The sequence below is a fragment of the Phragmites australis genome, chromosome 21 (assembly GCF_958298935.1).
Source record: "Phragmites australis chromosome 21, lpPhrAust1.1, whole genome shotgun sequence".
Taxonomy (NCBI): domain Eukaryota; kingdom Viridiplantae; phylum Streptophyta; class Magnoliopsida; order Poales; family Poaceae; genus Phragmites; species Phragmites australis.
The window spans coordinates 24,544,116-24,559,735 of record NC_084941.1 but is presented as its reverse complement, the minus strand read 5'-3'; the positions used below and the strand labels follow the sequence as shown (position 1 = coordinate 24,559,735).

The 15,620-nt window shown below is 40.8% G+C and overlaps 3 protein-coding genes across 10 annotated transcripts in view; all 3 read right to left on the bottom strand.

Moving 5' to 3' along the window:
• On the bottom strand, positions 1 to 2,204 carry LOC133904087 (protein NSP-INTERACTING KINASE 1-like). Of its 3 annotated transcripts, none has more exons than XR_009907391.1 (3): positions 413 to 2,204; positions 198 to 275; positions 1 to 113 (listed from the first exon to the last, which is right to left on the bottom strand). XR_009907391.1 is itself a non-coding variant. In XM_062345564.1 (3 exons), exons 1-3 carry the CDS (start codon positions 1,688 to 1,690, stop codon positions 13 to 15), a joined length of 288 nt encoding a protein of 95 aa, XP_062201548.1. In that variant the 5' UTR covers positions 1,691 to 2,204; the 3' UTR covers positions 1 to 12. The 3 variants fall into 3 exon arrangements, 1 of the variants encoding a protein (XP_062201548.1); XM_062345564.1 differs by lacking the exon at positions 198 to 275 and having other exon boundaries at positions 413 to 593; positions 1,685 to 2,204; XR_009907392.1 differs by having other exon boundaries at positions 198 to 2,204.
• A 618-nt stretch (positions 2,205 to 2,822) lies between these two features.
• The window catches only part of LOC133904086 (uncharacterized), a 43,326-nt gene continuing 30,528 nt past the window's right edge, over positions 2,823 to 15,620 (bottom strand). For 2 of the 3 annotated variants that reach the window (XM_062345562.1, XM_062345561.1), the window contains exons 2-3: positions 3,767 to 3,979; positions 2,824 to 3,678 (exon numbers count right to left, since the gene is read on the bottom strand). In XM_062345562.1, coding sequence (XP_062201546.1) covers positions 3,550 to 3,678; positions 3,767 to 3,979 — 342 coding nt within the window. In that variant the 3' untranslated portion in view covers positions 2,824 to 3,549. Of the gene's footprint in view, positions 3,679 to 3,766; positions 3,980 to 15,620 lie in introns of all 3 variants that reach the window. The other variant, XM_062345563.1, reaches the window with a different exon arrangement.
• On the bottom strand, positions 7,141 to 13,094 carry LOC133904082 (alpha-terpineol synthase, chloroplastic-like). Of its 4 annotated transcripts, none has more exons than XM_062345553.1 (7): positions 12,769 to 13,094; positions 12,330 to 12,588; positions 11,258 to 11,624; positions 10,702 to 10,920; positions 10,113 to 10,248; positions 7,668 to 7,919; positions 7,141 to 7,447 (listed from the first exon to the last, which is right to left on the bottom strand). In XM_062345553.1, exons 1-7 carry the CDS (start codon positions 13,054 to 13,056, stop codon positions 7,151 to 7,153), a joined length of 1,818 nt encoding a protein of 605 aa, XP_062201537.1. In that variant the 5' UTR covers positions 13,057 to 13,094; the 3' UTR covers positions 7,141 to 7,150. The 4 variants fall into 4 exon arrangements, with proteins under 4 accessions (XP_062201537.1, XP_062201539.1, XP_062201538.1 ...); XM_062345555.1 differs by having other exon boundaries at positions 10,891 to 10,920; XM_062345554.1 differs by having other exon boundaries at positions 12,330 to 12,585.

The following is a 15,620-nucleotide window of genomic DNA, read 5'->3' as shown; positions in this document are numbered from 1 at the left end:
GGATGCTTACAGTTAGCTGCGATTGGAGTTCCATTTGACCAAGTTGATGTCCCAGTTGTCGAGCACGTTGTAGGGGTCCTGCAGCTCCGTCTTGATGGCCATCAGAGCCACCACTGCGGTACAACCACAGGCAAGCAGGGTTTAGCTCCAGCAAATTCTAATACTAGGAAACAGCCAAAACTCAACAAGCATGATACTTGGTAAGGAAACACAAGCACATCAACTGCATTTTCGTGTTCTTATCCAAAGTGAGATCTTTTACATGAACTTTAAACCTGCGATTGCAAAGAAAAGGGAGTCTTTTAATAATTTTCACAAAGTACTCTTGTGCCGGATTGATGAGGAGACAATTGAAAAGATTGGTCCTTTGTATAGATTTTGGAGAAAAAGATTAGGAGAGCACAGTATATACCTTCATAGTTGATGCCGGCCAGGGAGAGCGTCGCGGTAGACGATGGCAGGATCATGGCGAGCAGGCCAACAACCAGCACCGCATCCACATCACCCACATCGCCACAACCAGCAGATTGATTCGGCGAACAAGCACAGAAGAGGAACGGACTAGTCCATAGCTCCAAAGCACAATTCCGCCTCTGCAGCAGAGAAGAAGCGGAGCTCACGAACCTCCATTGGTCAAGAGTGAGAGGAAGAGTGTGGGGGTGGGTAGTGGGGGTAGGGTAGGGTAGGTTTTGGCCATCGACTGTCACTGTGACCAACCCTACTGCTATGCCACCCTGTCATATGTGCTACCCATCACTGACCATCTCCGCGCCACCTGTGCGGCACCTCAGTGCGGGAGCTGCCGCTTGCGCCGGCGAAGGGTTGATGCTCGCCATTACCCACGTCAGCTTGACCGTAGGCATCCCGCGTGGGAAAGCCACGGTTGGGGAAAGGGTGTGCGGTGGTGGAGTGGAGGGGACCTGTGCGGCAGCTCACAGAGACCAGAGGTCACAAGATCTTGTATCTCTGTCGGTTTAAACATGATTTTATCAAGTTCTCCCCTTTCGCTGGGAGACGAGGCATGGGTGGCTGACCGGACAGTGAGGAGGAAGTGCAGATGGTGGTAGCGCAAGGCAACGCTGCGGCCACGCGATTCGGGGACACAGGGGCGATGGGGGGAGCACGCTGCGGAGGAAGCAGTAGCGGTGCCGAGAGGGAGCTTTGGCGCAGCACACAAAGGAAGAGACGGCGGCACAGAGGTAGGTCGCGAGCCGGGGTTTGGATCGACGCAGATGGCGTTGGAGGTGGAGAGGGCCACGGGCGCGAGACACATGAAGGAGCAAGGGAGAGACGGGGAAGGGGAGAGGCAGAGTAGCAGCGAAGCCTTCGGGCGCAGGGATGAGAAGTCATTGTCGCGATGGGGGCTTCAGGCTCGAGGGAGAAGCCCAACGTCGGGGGGAGGATGACGACGAGAAGGAAGCTCCAAATTGTAATACCAGGAAACAGCTAAAACTCGACAAGCATGATGCTTGGTAAGGAAACACAAGCACAACAACTGCATTTTCGTGTTCTTATCCAAAGTGTGATCTTTTACATGAACTTTAAACCTATGATTGCAAAGAAAAGGGAGTCTTTTAATAATTTTCACAAAGTACTCTTGTGCCGGATTGATGAGGAGACAATTGAAAAGATTGGAACTTTGTATAGATTTTGGAGAAAAAGATTAGGAGAGCACAGTAGATACCTTCATAATTGATGTCGGCCGGGGAGAGCGTCGCGGTGGACAACAGCAGGATCATAGCGAGCAGGCCAACAACCAGCACCGCATCCACATCGCCACAACCAACAGATTAGATTTGGAGAACAAGCAAAGATGAGGAACGAACTAGTCCATAGCTCCAAAATACAATTCTACCACCGCAGTAGAGAAGAAGCAGAGCTCACGAACCTTTACCGGCCAAGAGAGCAAGAGGAAGAGTGTGAGGGTGGGTAGTGAGGGCAGGGCAGGGTAGGTTTCGGCCATTGACTGTCACTACAGCCGACCCTACTGCTATGCCATTGGCACCACCACGAAATCAGGAAGATTTGACGCACTATCATATGTGCTACCCATCGTTGGCCATCTCCGCGCCACCTGTGCGGCACCTCAGTGCTGGAGCTACCGCTTGCGTCGACAGAGGGTCAATACCCGCCATTACCCATGTTGGCTTGACCGTAGGCGTCCCACGTGAGCAAGCCACGGTTGGGGAAAGGGCGGTGCGGCGGTGGAGAGGAGGGGACGTAAAGTCTGGCGCGTAGGGCATCTGGGCTAGGCAGCGATCCAGAGTGAGGCCATGATGGAGGAGTACGCGGGACCTGTGCAGGCTTGCAGAGACTAGAGGTCACATGATCTTGTATATCTGTCAGTTTAAACGTGATTTTATCAAGTTCACCCCTTTTGCTGGGAGGTGAGGCATGGTGGGTTGATCGGATAGTGAGGAGAGGAGTTCGCGGAGTGGGGCAGCACCAGGTGGAGGAAGGGCGGATGGTTGTAGCGCAAGGCGACGCTGCGGCCGCGCAATTCGGGGACACAGAGGCGACGGGCGACGCACACTGGGGAGGAAGCGGCGATAGTGCCGAGAGGGAGCTTTGGCACAGCACACAAAGGAACAAACGGCGAGCCGGGGGTTGGATCGACGTAGACGGCGCTGGAGGTGGAGGGTGGCGCGACACATGAGGGAGCAAGGGAGAGATGGGGACAAGGAGAGGCGGCGTGGCAGCGGGGCTTTTGGGAGTGGGGAGAAGTCAGTATCGCGACGGGCGCTTCAGGCACGGGGGAGAAGGCAACGTCGGGAGGAGGACGACGACGAGGAAAAAAATCCAAATAAAATCCAGGAAAAAGGAATGCTGAAAAATCCAATTTTTTAGGCTGCTAGAGCAGCAGCAACTATTATGAAAAATTCAGAGATCATGATGGAGACATCATATATAGGCATTTTCAACAACTACATTCAGTCACATTGTATTACTTTGTAATTAACTGCTGAAGCAGTTGATTGACATCTCTAAAAAAGGACATTGAGGAATCAAATTGAACTGATCTAATCTATTTAAACCATATGACTTCAGCGACTGGCGGAACCCCAATATTTTCAGCACTGAAGGCAGTAAGAAAACACATAAATATATAATGAAATATTTCAAATAGGTGGAAGTTTGATTGTTTCGTTTGGAGCAAAGTTATACATACAGGAAAGCTAATAAAATCCCATATAAATTATTCATTGGGATCAAGTAGGACACAGTATACAGGTAAGAGATCATATCAAGAATAAAGTGACAATGCAACAAAGGGATATACCTGTATTGAACCATCTCCTATGGCACCCACAATTCGCATTGGTCTTGCTAGCTTAGGTTTGATGACCTATTTATAAAGTATAAACACCAAGCTTCAACTATCCAGAGTTCAAATGATAGAAGCTTTGTTTATTCCAATAGGAAAATGATGAACTCCAAGCAATCGCATACTAAAAGAAAGCAATTACAGTGCATTCTAGGGCCGCCTGATATTACTTCATAGAAACAACGCATTAATGTCTGACAAATAGACATAATAGATTAAACTACCTACTTTTGACTTTTAAACTCCGACACATCCCACCCACCACCTGTAAGCCCGCAAATGTGACCCTTTGTATTCTTCAGATCACGAATATACATATCACCCTTAACAAACTCGCCTAGTGTAAGCCCTTCCTGGTCATATATTTGATTTGAAGCTTAAATGTCAATAACAATTTTTGAAGCTTATTGGAAATTCTGTAAGATTACAAAAGTAGAATACCTTGGCCTGAGCTAAACCTGTAACACATAAGAATCGATCTGACGTTGGACTCGAACTTAGGCTATGAACTTGATGGCCCTCAAAGGGTTCTAATTGCCTGAATGATTGCAGCTTTGAATTCATACCTTGGAAATCATACATATGCACTGTATAGTCATAGCTACCAGAGAGCACTCTGGATCCTGCATGGTCAACAGCAAGGGCTGAGACAACCTGCAAAGAAAATAGCATGGTTATTAACCAGCAAAAATACATGTACTGTGGAGAGACTCAGATATTAATGCTAAGAAGCAATCACTTGCAGCTTGGAAAATGGTTTGTAGACCTAAGAATGAAGCTGCACTTGGTGTAATCAAGCTCAGTGTACAAAATGATGTCTTCTGCTTAAGATTTGGACAAATTTTTTAATAAGCATAAACTTCGTTGGATCAAACTCATTTGGGAAACTTATTATGCCAATGGCCAGCTTCCTGGAATGGGACAAAGGGGATCATTCTGGTGGAGAAGTATAATTCATCTATTAGATACTTTCAAAGGAATTGCAATAGTTCAAATAGGCAATGGAGAAACAATCCACAAACAATGTGGATTCCACATTATAATTTTGGATATTCTAGGATCCCGGCTTTTTTTCCAGCGAGGGAGCCCACGCGGAAACAATTCACGGGCCAGTTTCAGGACGTGTTTGCAAACCTATTGGATGGGTATCTGTGGCCCGACCCATGCCGTCCCCATGCGGATTTTTCGCCCCACCTCTGTAGGTCGGGGACTCCTCCCCGCAAGACGGGTCTCGCGGCGCTCACGACTCAGTCCGTCTCCACCTTAGCAACTTCCTGAAAAGACAATTCATTTTTGTTCACCAACTTTTGTCTACCTTATGAAGCCTACTGTTTTATTACCCTCTCCAGCCCAAGTTTTTCTTTGACCAGTTGGGTTTTGGCATGTAGGAGATAAGGCTCACGAGACTTTTACGAAAACTTTGCTGTTGACATCATTCGGCTGAGCAAAGCACTCAAACCGTACAACTATAACTTCCGGGTAGTATGTTATGAGCCATATTATACTCTACTATTCTCAGATGGAGTTTATAAGTAGACACTAATTTGTAAGTTGGAATTGATGAATCTTGTTTTTTAAATAAGATAGATACTGTATTGAGACAATGAGACTCAACTATATCGTTCTATACCTTCCAGATAGTTCACCAAACGGTCTATTTGCTATGAAACATGATGTTGTATCTTATCCTTCATATGAATCATTGTCTGTTCAATAGCTCACTGATTGATAATTAGGAATTATGCTATCACATTAAGACAATTGTCTGTTCAACTGTCTGTTTCAAATTTCTGCATCCTCAGACAATTGCTCTTGTCCTGTATTTTGTTTTCGGATTCATATTATCTATTTTGGCTAGAGTTTCCTCACTTGGAAGTTGAATATATAGGATGTTTTCTTCTAAATTGTCAGAGTACTAGCATAAGACCTTGTCCTCTAATGAACGTATTCAACTATTGACTTTTGTGAAAAGATTATTCTTGTTAGTACTTATTCGATCAAGAGCAATGGAATAAAGGAGAACAACTATATATTAGGATGATGTACGAGTTTCTTCCTAGCTGTTGCAAACAGGATGGAATAAAGGCTTTTGTTTTCCTTTTGCCTTTTCTGTTGAGCTATGAGTGTCAGGTTTCACAGATCGAACTAAACATGCTTCAGGCCAAATCCATTTCTGTCTTGATGACACAGATCGAACTAAACATGCTTCAGGCCAAATCCATTTCTGTCTTGATGTATAGCTGTGTTTGCCTTTAAAAATTATTAGGTTGCTTTGCTGGCTTCAGCTCATTATTCTGCTATTTTGTTTCGTCTGATTGCTTGAGGCAAAGCTTATTATTTCATATGAGAAAGTGTCAGTAGATTTAGCAATTAGCAAACTTTTTTCTTTTTAGAGTAATCGCCTATTTCAAATATTGTCCTTACTTAGTTTCAATCCTAGTCACAAATGATTCGATTTCAGATATTAAAACCTCTTATGCAGTTTCATGACAATGTTGGTCCAATTATTTGAATATTTATTAGGAATAGAAATAGCTTCACCATTATAATTCCATTCCAGCACTAGCAATTATTGTAATTTTCTTCGGATATATACCTTGCATGCCGAAAGAAAGAACTAGTTTGTCTACTTCAATAATTATTGGATCTGATAATGATGATAGTTTTTGTACATTTTCTCCTCATGATGCAGATCCAGCCCAGCTGTTCGGTGACGACACGCTAGATGATGGTTCTTAACTCATCAGTGTGTTCTCCATTCTGAAAAAGATGCAGTTTCCTATGCACAAGACACTAATCTGACTTGATGAATCTGGGGACTGGATGAATTGCCTCTGATCTTATATCTTGTGATGAATATGTATCATCACAACAATGTTTTCTGTATCTTGTGATGAATCTGAGGACTGGAATTATGTGCTTTTGAGGATCACCTGAGCCTTTTGAGGATTATGTGCTTTTGTGGTATACAACATTATGTGATTTTGTGGAATATAACCTTTGTGCTTGTTTTCACGATCTTGTGATGTCTGAGATAGATGCATAATGAGTTTCTCATATTATTGATTTTTTTTGAATTTTTTCTGATTTTTTAGATCATTTTTGTTCCCCGGGATTTCCATCCCCTTGGTTCCCAAACAGCCGCATGGGAAAAAAAGGAGAGCACCGGAGAGGCAGTCGGGCGAGCGGAGAAACGAGTGAGCGGGGGATTTTCTCAGTGGCCGGGCGAGCGGAGAAGTTTGTCGAAACCTCCGAAAGCCTGTGACATGGTGCGGGGTGAACAGACCATATCAGACGATCCTGATCTGCTGATGAAGTAATCCGACGGTTCACAATCAAAAACCGATATGGACATCACCAGGAGCGGCGAACGCGCCCGCGTTTAGATTGTTAGAGATAGGCACGCACATTTTATGTCTAGATGCTTGCCTCAACATGATGCAGCCTCCCCATTCAGAATGACAGCCTTATTACTTTGGTCAAATATGTGCTTTTCTTAAACAAAAGACATATATAACAGCAATATGAGATGTGAACATCACAAAATAGTAGGTCGATCTGCATGACTGAAATTCGAGACAACTCTTTCACAAAATATTTCATACACACCAAACATACTCGGTAGCTCAAATCACAATCATGTGCACAGATCAACTGATAAGTATGGCTTCGACTCTCATCGACAATCATGTGCGCAGAACAGTCAGAACCTCAGGGGTACCATATATATTTCATATATATATATATATATATATATTATATATATATATATGTGTGTGTGTGTGTGTGTGTGTGTGTGTGTGTGTGTGTGTGGTATTGCATGTACTAGAAGACCTCAAAATGCTCCACAAACAAAGAGAGGATGGTATCCCTGAGGTTCTGACTGTTCGAGAAATTGTCGTCCAAGTTGTAGAAGAACTCCATTGTTCTTGTGAGGTTGAATATCCTCTCCAGGAGCTGCTTTGGCGGTGCATTATCAGGATTCAGCCACTCGCCATTAAAATCTTTCCACGACTCCTCTTTCAATTCCTCTATCTTCTTGCGTGCCACTTCAATCGTGACATTGTGCTCTGTCATGTAGCTTTGGATGGTTGAAGCAACATGTGGCGTGAGTTGCTCTCGCTGCATGTACAAATTAGTTATGTAATTGAAAATTTATAATTATGCTAAAAACAAAGGTAGATGATAATGTATATGTCAAGCAATAATTGAACATTATTGCTAGAGCACAGAGCTATGTTTTTTGTTCGATGCAAAATTCGTGATTGAACGTGAAATTACATTTTGCGCTAATTTTTAGGCTTCAAAGATCAGAGGTTTCCTGAGGGATGAGAAATATTACCTCATATGATTGGAGATCATCCAGTAGTCTCAAAATTATGCAAAGTGCCTTTACCATTTTAGGCATGGTAGAAACCCAATCAAAAGAATCCTTTGTTGCTATATCGTCCATTCCAACGAAGGTTGTACATGAGACCACGTGACATCCGCTAGTCCATATTGAAAACTGTAGGTGCTCTTCAACTGATCTTGGAGTATAGCCTTCTTCACGCATTTTTACCTCCATGTTGAATGCTCTAACCATATCTACTGTCTGCAGATCTATGTCAATCAGTACACGGAGGAACTACACATATATATAAACATGCTTTTGCCACTACTATAGAAATATATTTATATATCGGTCTATCACTACCGGTTTTTTACAAGACGACAATGATATAATATAATATCGGTTTGTATTAAGGACTGGCACTAAACTATCATTCGAAAACAATCGGCAGTGAAAATCCACTATCACTGCTAGCTCTAGCCACGAACCGGTAATGATGCTCGATAGTGGATGATAATTTATTTTAAAAAATTCATATTTTTTCCATACGAAGTCGGATAGGAACAAACTTTATATCAAAACTGTAGCCCTCGACAAGATCTACAACTTTGTAGTTGAAAACTTTTTCATTTGATATCATTTAAATATTCAAATAATTATTTGAAATTTCAGACATAAGATATCGAAAAGGTTGCCTATGCTAGTGATATCACTAGTAATTCTATGATGAGATAGTAAGGACGTATCGTACGAGCTAAGAGGTTCCAGGTTTGAGTGCCATGAACTGCACGTGTGAAAAATTACGTGACTTGTGACTTGTGACTTACGATGGTGTGGCGGTTCCTCGAGTGCAAAAAATATGTTTTTTCAATTTTTCTAGCCACAAAAAGATTGATTCGACGTTCGACTATCATTGCCGGCTGAAACCTTCAACCGGCAGTGATAGTCGACTATCACTGCTGACTGAAGCCTTCAGTCGGCAGTGATAACCCCTTCACTGCCGGTCCCCAGGTCGACAGTAATAATCGAGGATTATCACTGTCTGTTGCTCACTGCCGGTTCCAAAACCGGCAGTGAAACTCCTTTATGGACCGACAGTGAAGGGTTATTTTTTTTATAGTGTCCGGATAGCATCAGCTTAACTACATGCAAGCACTACTACAAAAATTATTTTTAGAGGCGGGTGATAACTTGTTTTTACAGACGTTTAGTGCATTTGCCTGTGATCGAAGGCCTGTAGAAAGAAATGATTTTCACAGACGCAAAAGTGACCGCCTGTGGAAATTGATTTCCACAGGCGGTTCCTTAAGCGGACCACCTGTGATAGTCGCTCACTCAATCGATATTTTTTCTCACTCAATCGATATTTTTTGAACCGAAAAAAGCAAAAAAAAAATTTGGACCGACCAGGAACCCCACGCGGTCGCAACGTTTTTTCACGTGAAAAATGCACGCTACGCGGTTTTTGGCACTCGAACTCGAAACCTGTCGGGTCGCGCGATCCCTCCCCGCCATCACACCAGAGAACGACAACTGAGCATTGAGCATATGTAATTCTTTTGATATCTGCAATCCGAAACTTTAAATGATTCTTTGGGCGTCTAAATGACCTCAAATTAAAAACTTTTCAACTACAAAGTTGTAGATCTCGTCGAGGACTACAATTTTCATATAAACTTTATCCTCATCCGATTTCGTATGAAAAAGTTATGAATTTTTTAAAATAAGTTATTACCCATTTCCATAGGCGGTTCCTTAAACGGACCGCATGTGAAAATATATGACAGTTTATCTTCAAAAATTCATAATTTTTTCATACGAGGTTGGATAAAGATAACGTTTATATAAAAATTATAACCCTTGATGAGATCTACAACTTTGTAGTTGAAAAGTTTTTCATTTGAAGTCATTTAGATACCCAAATAATTATTTGAAACTTCTTCAAATAATTATTTAGATATCTAAATGACTTCAAATAAACAAACTTTCAACTACAAAGTTGTAGATCTCATCGAGAGCCACAATTTTCATATAGATTTTTTCCTCATCCGACTTCATGTACAAAAGTTATGAATTTTTTAATGGATGGTCATTTCCACAGGCGGTTCACATTTCCAGAGGCGGTTCACATAAGGAACCGCCTGTGGAAATGACCATTTTTACAGGTGGTTTCTTATGTGAACCGCATGTGATAATAGATTATTATCACAGGCGGTTCACATAAGGAATCGGCTGTGAAAATAGGTGGTCCGTAACTGCAGGAGGCCCTCGCCAATTGTTCAGGCGGTTTTTCAAATAAACCGCCTGTAGAAAATTATTTTAAGTGTTTTGAAAAATAGTTTTTGTAGTAGTGAAGTATACAGCTAACTAAATATACGTTATGGACAGTAACTACATAGTTTTCGATAATCAAAGATAAATTGATGAAATATGAAGATGGGAAAGGTAACTTACAAAGGCTTTTAGATAGGACATGCGATATTTCTCCTCATGTGCCAGCTCTTGTTCAATGGTTTGATAGCTATCCAAGATTTTCCCGAGCGCAAATTTCATGCACTCCGGGAGATCATGGGCTGCTTTTTTATCCCATCTGGACATTATTAATCATCAATAAACATATGAATTTATATTCCCATAACAATAGGAAAGTGTTATTAACTATGTAGATTTTTATATGATTTGAATCGTGTCTAGGAGTAATTATACATTCCACTGTCAATTTTTTTGATGAATATATAGACACTCAAAATTCATGTTCAAAGACTTTCTTTAGTACATACCATATAGAACATAGAATATTTTATAGTTTCATATACGAAATGGTCTATTATATATTCAACTAGATATAAATAAGTTTATATATATTCTAGTGGCACATATAAGATCTACATATATATATATATATATATATATATTTAATAACAGCATACCATCAGTTTTAATTTAGTGATTCATTTCGTAGTTTGTAGTAAAGATTAACATGATTTTTTGTTAAGTCGGGATATAAATAATCTTTCTTGTCATGTGGCAAGCCTGCACAAACCTTTCTAGACACTTGGTAAGTAACTCGCACTCTTCTAAAGTTCCATAGGAATCATACATATCATCAAGTATGGTAATAATGGCAATCACCATTGTCAACATTATTCGGCCTCGTGAATGACATGGTTCAAAGTATACTCCTAACATCCATAAATAGCACTCTACAATTCTATCTCGGACAAATGGGAACCTTGATTCAATCTCTAGATCCTTCCACCAGCTGTAAATTTAAGAAAAAAAAAATCTTTGGTAAAGTGTATCAAACCCAATGTGAAAACTCAATTAAAGAATACAAAATTAAATTATGGAAATCTATATTTGCCTCCCCATTAATTTTTCTTTTCTTTTATCATTAAGAGGTCCACATCCACACAGCAACAGAGGTGCTGAGCAAGCGCCTCCGGAGGCAACCGCTAGGGCTCGAACCCAGATCGGTTGCCTGAGGGCTGGCATAGGAACCATCAGGTTCACCAGTCCTCCATATTAATTAGTACTGATCATTCGTTCTTTGGAAAGGTTAATATGGAATGCAATTTCAAAAAACAATAGTACTTCACCTTGTAACGATTCTAAGCTCTTTCTGATGATGAAGTTGCATAATATTAGAGTTCAACTTTGCAAGTTGCAGTACTGATTCGTGCACCGTAGCCTCTTTCTCATATGTAGAGATATAATACTTTGACTCATAAATTCTAACCCTTCTAGGTAGGGGGATCTCCAGTGCACATTTTATTTCACGTGCTAATGATCCTTCCAGAGAGGGCAACAATGTTGTTTCTAAACACCTTCTGGTAAATAATATGGCTTCATCAAGTATCGTCTCTCCATGGGTCCTGAGATGCGCAGCATTGTAAAGACTCAATAGGTCCATCGGGTTGTTCGTGAAAAAACATCCCTCTTCATCTTTGAACCTCAGAAACACGTCTGAAATATGACATCAAAGTTATGAAAATATTTTTAAAAATATATATATAAATATAGGTACTCAAAAGATTATCTTCATGATAGAAAAGCTATTTAAGAAGTACCATTGCTAGAAAACATATATTGGTACTGGAATATTATAATTGATTAATATGAAAATATTGAAGAAAAAAGGAACACAAACACATGCCCAAGTTACCGTGCTTTTATCATTTCAGCATCTTCAGTTTGCAACTAGTAGCTGTGGGAACAACTCCCTCTTGTAAAAAAGAACTATTGTTCATTAACACAATTAATGCAACTTTACCAGTAATTTTGTTGCAATATATTGTGAAACATAAATAATTATAATATAATAAAAAATTGAGACAACTCTATCATGCCATTTTGAAATGGTGAATCACAATAAACAAAAATATACTTGTGGCAAAAGTTGTCATAGTTCAACTGCATGCAACCTAAAATTAGACTTCACTTTTTTGTGATGGGAGTCATAATTTTTTTCATCCATTCTACCCTCTAAGTTATTCTACAAAGGTTTATTGATTCGGGTGGCTTTTTGTCTCAGTTGACGATGGTTTTCTTCTACTTCGCTGTATTTACCTCGGCTGCACCAGTCTAATATCGACTTAGTATAGCATGAACCGTGGATAATGTTTGAAATTTTTGAAAGATCACAGTCATTTGAAATTCCATCTATCTTACCTGGTATAACTCTGTAGCCATATTTACGAAGCAGATAAAACCACATAGCTACCGTGTGAAGATCACAATCGCTGACATCGGCAGTCTTAATTTGAATCAATGCATCATTAATCTCTTCTTCGAACAGGTGATCCAAGCACAAACGTTCCAACACATGGATGAGTTGTAGCCTCTGATGAAGGCTACAAGTAACTGAACTTGCTATCATTTTTGCCACTTCTTCCTTCAGTTTATCAGCTCGTTCTGCCATCCATGTCTGCTGAAAACAGTACTTAAGCTGAGCATATTAACAAGTACGGAGTGATCTTAAACCTTGCTATGATTAGTGAATCATATGAAAATTATAGAACACTAGCAATTCCATCATTATTATCAATCAAAATCCTTAGCTTAATTACAAATCGGAAGAACAGCTGTTGGTAGGCGGAAATAACTCAACCTGCTGTTCCGAGGAAGCTGCTGGGTTGGAGTAGTGAAGGAAGAAATCTCCCCATATAGAAGGGTGAAAATTGCAAGGGTTTTTGCCTAAGCGATCATCAACCTTCTCATCACGATTATCATAATGTAATGTTTGTGCTGACTGTTGCTCCACTTGCGAGTACTTCAACATGGTGCACTGCTGCTGCTGCCGCCACCTCCAGAAAATACTTGGTCGTGGTGATGCAGCAGTTGCAAGAAGACCACTCCCATAGCACTGCCGTGGTTGCAGGGAGAAGGCTGTCATCATACTACTTTGTATCTTAAAACTTGCTAGGTACTATACAGATGTGCACTTACGCTTTCCTTATTATCATAATGCCATGGTTAATTTATATAGAGCACCCAGAGCACCATTTTTCGCATACGAGAAAAGCTTTATTAAATTATAAAATCCTTGTTAGTATTTTTATGAAATATTCTAGAGGGGCCCTTTACCACGTGAACCACGTGACTCTGTATCCAACAGAAATTGGACCCATCCAGGCCAACCTGTCCTCGCTTCCACGTACAGCTCCTGCTGGCCATAAAATCTCTGAGATATAACTATAATTTTTAAATTATGCGAACATCTTTTATACTACTATGTTTCCAAAACTTAATAATATCATTTTTACCAACGTATTTATATCTCAGAGATTTTATGATACCTAAACGAAATAAGATTTCTTTTTATACCGGAAATGTGGTGAATATTTGTAAAGGTTCTAACAGTACCATCATGAGTTTTAATTTGAACATAACTAATTTCAGCAATTTTAAGTGGAGGCTCATCACCAATCATAAGTTCACCACTACCAATAGGATCGTAACTAAAAACCACTCTTTATATTGACATATATAAAAGAGTGAAAGTCGAATCAATAATCAAGCAATTCGATTCCTCAAACTAGTAGTGCTGATCAGAGCCTCACCATTAGATTTATTTTTAACAAAACTAACTTTTTATTCAATTCCTCTCATGTGTCGTCTACTATACCTGATAGTTTTGCACACAATGCCTTACAAATACTAACTTCTCTGAGAACAGCATCCATCTGAACCTAGCATATGAGGAAACTGATATTATCATCAAACTTCTTGATATTAAATTTAAGGTATAACATATTGAAGAAAAAATTACAAATAAAAAATATGATAGATTCCGAAGGAAATAAGACTACTGGTAGGCTGTGGGTGCACACAAAAATTTCAGCTCAAAAACTATATGCGCTAACTTCTTCATACGCTAGCTAGGTGCATGTAGCAATAAAAGGGTGAAAGTTCAGAAAATAAATGACGTCATTGCCGACGTCAGCGATGAAGAAATCCCGTGAATAGTACGGAGAACAGTACCATTGATGACGTCAGCCATACGTATGAACAGTTGCCACTGATGTTGTCTGCCGTGACATCAGCAGGTCAAGGGGTCTTCTGTGGCCCGTCTCGATGTGGTCCATCTGTGGTTCTAGATCGGATCTGACCGACGGGTCAACTGTGGCGAGCGGCCAGGCAGCGGATCGCGAGGGTGCCGACGGCGCGCTGGGGCAGATCCGAGCGGCAGCGCGAGCGGCTTGCGGCGGCGAGTGGCAACACACGGATCTGCAGCGAGAAAGAATGTCAATGGCGAGTCGACGGCACACAACAGAGTGTTCAAACTGGAATAGAATATGTCGTACCTGGCGAAACTTTGTACCCATGGTTGGGAAGGAGATAGAACCATAGAGCCGCTGTATGAATGTCGGAGCCACTGACATCAGCATGGTTAATCCGAGTTAGCAAACCATCGTTCTCCTCTTCGAAAAGATGATCCAGGCAAAGACGCTGCAGCACATGGATGAGATGAAGCCTCTGAAGCAGGCTGCGAGTACTTGCGGCGTGTTCCATTGCCTGATCGAGCGCTCAGGCCAGGTCTCAATCGTGCAAAATCGTTTTGTGAGACTGGCTTAGGAAACGGATTTCCATCGCGTTTCTCGCGAGCCAAGCCGAGCGAGTGTAAGAGCTTGTGTACCATTTAACTCTCGATCTTATTAAATCATTTCACACAGGGAAATGCTTAGGACTAGGCTTTAAATAGGCAATATATTTATTTTTAATGTACTTTTTTCTCCACAATTTACTGCCGCAGCTTATTTTCATTTTCAAGTTTTCACCACCATTCACATAACAACTGATATTTAGCTTGCTGAGATTCTGGATTCCAAGATCACTTTTTTCTAGGACTACAAACTTTAGTCCACTTGACAAAATAATATCTTTTTTTTAATTGCCTTCTTGCCAAAAGAATTTCTTCCTAGTTTTGTCAAACTTAACATGAATAGTTTTGGGCAAGAGATACATGGACATGTGATAAATAAGAATGCTGCTCAGGCTGTAGTTGACCAGAGTTGTCTTGCCCCAAGGGTAAGGCAGCAGCTGCCTTGCCCATCATCCAGTCTCTTTGTAAGGGGCAACTACCTTGCCAGTCATTCAGTCTCTTTATAAGCTTCTCATCCAAAGATAACCAGTGTATCACCTGAAGTCTATTGCAAGTCATTGAAACTCCAATGTATTTAATAGGCCACTCACCAATGGCACAGTTGAACATTTCGACTTAAAAAAGTTTATTTTCCTCCTCTTGACCTATCATGAGAACTTCACTTTTTTGAAAGTTAATTTTGAGACCAGACATGGCTTCATAATTGTAAAGAAGCAATTTTAGGTTGATTACCATTTCTACATTGTCTTTCAAGAGCACAATTGTGTCATCTGCATATTGAAGAATGGCAATACCACTTTCAATATAATCAGGTATCAACCCTATAATAAGCTGATTTTGTTTTGCCATCGAAAACA